Source organism: Arachis ipaensis, chromosome B02, assembly GCF_000816755.2.
Source record: "Arachis ipaensis cultivar K30076 chromosome B02, Araip1.1, whole genome shotgun sequence".
In the NCBI taxonomy this organism is placed as follows: domain Eukaryota; kingdom Viridiplantae; phylum Streptophyta; class Magnoliopsida; order Fabales; family Fabaceae; genus Arachis; species Arachis ipaensis.
This window is the reverse complement of record NC_029786.2, coordinates 5,604,827-5,610,681: the sequence shown is the minus strand read 5'-3', so window position 1 is coordinate 5,610,681 and position 5,855 is coordinate 5,604,827. Positions and strand designations below refer to the sequence as shown.

General features: G+C 32.6%; 1 protein-coding gene across 1 annotated transcript; it reads right to left on the bottom strand.

Annotated features, from left to right (window-relative positions):
- LOC110269148 lies at positions 2,491-4,112 on the bottom strand. The gene is made up of 2 exons (XM_021116803.1): positions 3,979-4,112; positions 2,491-3,106 (listed from the first exon to the last, which is right to left on the bottom strand). Exons 1-2 carry the CDS (start codon positions 4,110-4,112, stop codon positions 2,593-2,595), a joined length of 648 nt encoding a protein of 215 aa, XP_020972462.1. The 3' UTR covers positions 2,491-2,592.

Below are 5,855 nucleotides of genomic sequence, written 5' to 3'. Positions count from 1 at the left end.
GCCCAATAGTTATCCATAAAAGAAAATGACACTATATGCTTTTTTCTAGAAGTCATTGATTCCATTTAACCAACTAATAACGTTTTAAATTAATTAATTAAAAGCCATCCCATTGTATTATCCAAACAATTGGAGCTAGTTGAATATGGTCAACGGGGAACAAGCACTTTGGTTGTGGAAGGCGGCGCAGCCTTCACCAGGAATAAAATTGTTAATATAATTAAATAATATTATTGGACATGGATACATACAATTTATTATTATATGAATAATATGCACCAAAGAAGTGATAAATTTTTATGATGTGTCTTGAGAATAAATAGAACAAACATATATAACAATTATTAAAAACATAAATAATAAATAAATTTTGAAAATTTAAAAACAGGATAAAAATAAAAAATATTATTTTTCATTTATAAGTATCACACAAATTTTATTATTAACAAATGACTTGTTTATTTGATTAGAATTTTTACAAAAGACTTGAATAAATATTTAGAAGGTGCATATCACAAAATAGAATAAAATTCAATTACTAGAATTTTTTTTATCAATTTAAAAAAAAAAATTTGTCATTCACAAAAGCAAATTACAAAAAATTTTACTTAGCATAAAATCGCAAAATTTAATCTTATTTCTTTAACCATGTTTACAAAAAATACACATTAAAATCTGATTTTTAAAGTTTTTTTTTAAATATATATTTACTATTTAGTTATATTTTGTCATGTTTTTAAATTTTATTTGAATTTATCTATTGTTCATATTTTTTAGAATTATTTTTGTCAATAAAATAAATTTTTAAGTACTATTTTAATTAGTATTTTACCCTAATTAAAAAGAAAAGACTTTAACGGTTGACATGAAATCCAACACATGTTAAAACAACTATTTTTTTTCTTATAGAAAACAATAATGAAAGAGTTTGTTTATGTTGTAAAATTACATATTTACCCCAAAAAATAAACTATTAAATAAAGGTATGTAATAAATGATTATATATTTAATAAATTATTAAATTTCAAATTGTGCTTACTATGGTATGGCTCGTCTTAGCCGATCATTATTCTAGCACGAGGTTGAATTTCTCTTCAAATTTGTTACTTATACAAGGGAAAGGATATTTGATCAAAACGCATAAAATATTCCTAATAATCTTAAAGCAATATGTTATATTGGTAAGAGAAAAATTATACCAAGATAGTGGAGTGATATAGAAGTACATTTTCTTCTTAGGAATTTCGAGTTTATTTGAACTCTTGAACTGAACAAAATCTTTCTAAATTTTGTAGTTATAGGTTCTCAGATCATATCAGTTGAATTCCCAATAGTAAGTGTGAAGTTTCTTGATGTGCAAGGTATAAAAAGAACAATGTGATTATGCAGAAAGATGAAACAGAATTGTAAAAAAAAAGAGGTAAAAGGCTAAAAGAGTAATATTATTATCAATCCCGCTACGTACGTTACCAACAGTATTTCTGCCAACTTCTACCAACTCTTATTTATGACTGTGTTTAATGAAAGTGTCTTTGCAGATGTGTCTAATAAAAATGTCTTTTTTATAGCTGTGTTTAATGAAAGTGTCTTTATAAATATATTTCCTAGATGTGTTTTTTTATACATGTATTTAAAATATAATAATTAATTATTGTTGTGAATTTTGGACTTAATATTTTGACATGTTATTACTATATTTTTGTTCAATGAATACATACCATTAAGTGCAAGATAAAAATCGGATTGATGGTGACACTAATCGAAAAAGATTAGAAAACATGGTAGTGACAGTTATTTTGATCAATCAAATCCCACATACAATCCTAGCTATTGATATATATATATGCACAAAAATATGGAGACAAAGGGAAAAAATAGCATATGAAATGTTAATCATTGAAATTGCGTCCAGTTTTGATATGACATTATTGTAAAGCCGGGTATAAAACAGGATGCAATTGGGGACAAATAATCCTCTTCACTAGAAAAACTCTAATTAAACATAATAGAGAAGAATGAACAATTAGGAGTGGCAACGGGGTGGGTAGGAGTGGGTTTTTGCTCTACTCGATCCCGCTTCATTGTACAACAACCCGCATAAAATTCGTCCCGTTTTTATTCGTGGCTAGTAAAACGTTGAACCCTAATCCGCTCTTGCGGGTACCCGCCCCGCCTCTACCGTCTCTATAATTATTAAAATCATGGTTCTGAAAACCGAACCGGACTGGCCGGTTCAACCGGAAACTGGTCATATGGTCGGTTTGATTAACTCTAAAAATCGGCTAGCAAAAAATTGGTCAGAAAACCGGTCAAACCGACGGTTAACCGGTGAACCATCAGAACCGGTCAGGTTTTTTTAAGGGATTTCCGGTTCATGGCTACACTCAAAACGGCGTCGTTTCTAGTGTCATATATATGACAAAAACACCCTGAAGATTGAAACCCTAGCCGCTATCTCTTACCCTCATCCCACCCCTCTCTTTCTCTTACCCTCATCCCACCCCTCTCTTCCTCTCTGAAATTTGACCTCTGGAGAAGAATCCAGCCCCAAACCCCCTTGGAAGCCACAGCCACCATCCTCCCTCTGTTTTGTTAATTTGGCTTTGCTCTTACAAAACCAGATATCTTCTTGGAATTAGTATTAATCTCTGCTAGAGGATTGGTTATGAAGCTTCCTCCATCGCTATGAAGCCTGAGTCTATGGCTTCTCAACTCGGTTTCAGCATTCATGTCATCTTGATGGAGGACTGCGGCAAGCAATTGGGTGCCGTCAGATCTAGATAATTGGGAGGATGAATACCGGCTCTGTGTTCTCTTCCAAAACTTAGCGCTTAAAATTTCAGAACCTGGTAGCAAGCAACATGCATACCTAGGAGCACCAGGTTTAGACATTCTTCCACTTGATACGGCCAAATCATAAGAGATCTCATCCAACGCAAACTCAAGGCCTTGCACACGAGTCTCCAGAGAACGCATTCCACTCTCAGATCTTGAACCCAACCATAATCCTTTTTCCACAGCAACACCCAGCCACCATCCACTCTTCAGATCGGCCCTCTTCTCGCCGTCGCCGTGCTCGGAGCTCTTCTCACCGTCGCATCTCTCTCTTCAAGCTCTCTGTATCTCTCCCACGGTTGCTTACTCACAGTAGCAACCCTTGCTTTCACCTTCATCCTCCGACAGTTGTTGAAGTCCACTGTCCTTCTGACTGAGTTAATTTTTCTAGCTTTGAGTTAATTTTTCTGAAATAATTTTGTTGATTGTTGATGTTTTTTGTTAATTTTTTTGTTGATTTCTGATTTTATTGTCCAATTGTAATGGATTTTAACTTCTGAATTTGTCTTCTGAATTTCTGGATGTAATTGTTAAATGTTGATTGTGTTTTGAAATTGCATGTATCTTTTAATTTCTGAGTTTGTCTTTTGAATTTCTAGATGTACTTGTTAAATGTTGATTGTGTTCTGAAATTGCATGTAGTTTTTAGGTTTTAACTTCTGAGTTTGCTTCTGAATTTCTGGATGTAATTGTTAAATGTTAATGTGTTCTGAAATTGCATGTATGTTGGTTTGTTGATGTGATTAAAAATTGTATAAATTTTTGTTAATAATTCATATTTAGTTGTTGATTGTATTTAATTTGTGCAAGTTTGTGTTTGTGTTTGTGATGGTTGCTGATTATAAAAATATTTTATATTTAATTAAACCGGTTGAACTCCGGTTGAACCTTGGTTGAACCGTTGAACCGTTAAACCAGTCACCTTACCGGTTCATTGACCGGTTCGGTTTTCGGAACCTTGATTAAAATATAATAAATAAAATTAAATTTTAAAATTTATATAACCATCATCACATACATAACATAAATTAAAGTAAAAATTTAAATATAATACAATATTATTAATTATTTACTAATTGTTTTACATATATTATACATATTATATATTAAAATGATATATATTATATATATACCAGGTATTACCTAAACCCGACCCCGCCCCGCCCCTCCCAAGAACCCGCCCCGCTAAAAACCCGCCCCGGTACGGAGCGGGTAATTATCCGCCCCGAGCAAGTAGGGACGGGGTGGATACCCGCGGGTTCAGGTGGTATTGCCATCCCTATGAAGAACCAACATTTCATAGTTGAATCAACATTACAATCTCTTAATAACCATCCATACATACATACATACATACATACCGGAGGATTTGTTGGCCTTCAACAAAATCCATCAGCCTAATGAAGGTTTAACTAAGATTTAGGTTATATTTGATTAGAGTCTATACTTTATAGTTTATATGCACAAAATACATGAACATATTAGAATTAAAATATGTTTGGTACGGTTGTATTGAAACACAGAGAAAGAAGGACACAATATAATGGAACTGAAATATATTATCCCAATGTACAACTCAAAAAAATTTGCCACTTGAAATCTTTCTTTACAGAAGGTGAATGAGGATGAGGACACATAGCAATGCAACAAAAAGGTATAGAGTTGCTTTTATGTACAACAATTTTAAACTACTGCCATTGTTATCTATAGTGATTAGTTGGTCACAAAATCACTGCCAATTGAGGTTCTCAATGATACCCTATGGCAATTTTCTATAACGGTTTTTAGAATGCCAGGCTCATTGCTCTAGTCCTTAAAAAATGGTATCTTTTGTAGGAGTTTTGGCAACAGTTGTTTAAATTTTCATTTTGATTTTGTAGCGCTTTTGAACTGTTGCAAATCTTACAACATACAAGACACATTTGTTAGAAGTTTTGAACCACCACCATTTACATATAATTTGTTTTACCGGAAAATTCCATCAGGTTCTTCATTTTTTTCCAACTATTTAATTTTCATACAATACTACATAATTTATCTATTGCAGTTAATTAAAGTATCAATACCATCTAAATTTATAATTAAAAAGTTAAGAAGTCTATTGCAGTTAAAAAGTCTAAGGAGAGTAGTGGTAGCTATTCTTAATTAGAATGTGTGTATTAAAAGTATTCTGAAAATATGTAAAAATTTGTTGTTGAATTGGAAGGTCATATATCTTGCATATATTGTGATCTTGAAGGATATATATATATATATATATAGAAAGTAGGAACAGGAAGAAATAGATAGAACGTATAAAGAGTGTTGCATGATTCTCAAAAGAGGGGCAAAGATAAAAAGCGCCAAAGAAGATTGAACAATCAATGGTTGATGTACTCTTCTTTATTGCTTAATTTTAGAAAAGTATTATCCAGTGTTTGACTTAGGAGAATTAATATTTCATCAAGGCAAAAAAATTTCGTTATGGTCTCTCATGAACGCTCATCGAGAATAATTCTTCAAGAAGCAGATCAAGTGCAACAAAGTACGAAACTTAAATCCCAAGAGGACATGGATCTTAACCAGCTCAGTGATAAGGCTGATATAGCTCTAAATCCACATAATGAAGTTGTCTCTATACCGAAATCATCCTATAAGGATTTTTTTTTATTGAAATCAGTTAGCCCAGAAATCGATGAAATTTCTGATTATGATAAAGACATCGATGAAGCCACTCCAAATCTGGAGGATAAATGATATAAGGAGGCCGAAGCTAACGTAGAGGAAGAAAATTTTTTTGACCCTTATCCAATTATTAACGTAACTAAAGAGGAATTCAAAGAATGGTGCAAATCAGATGGTGAGCAGCCTTTATCGTGAAGCTCTTAGTGGAGGACCCTGAATGGTGTCAAGACATTACTTAATCATCCAGAGATGGAGACCCTTCTTTCTCTCATATGAACAAGCAGTTCGGAAGATTGCGGTTTGGATTCGCATCCCAAACCTTTCAATTGAACTCTATATCTATCGCTTCGTTTGGA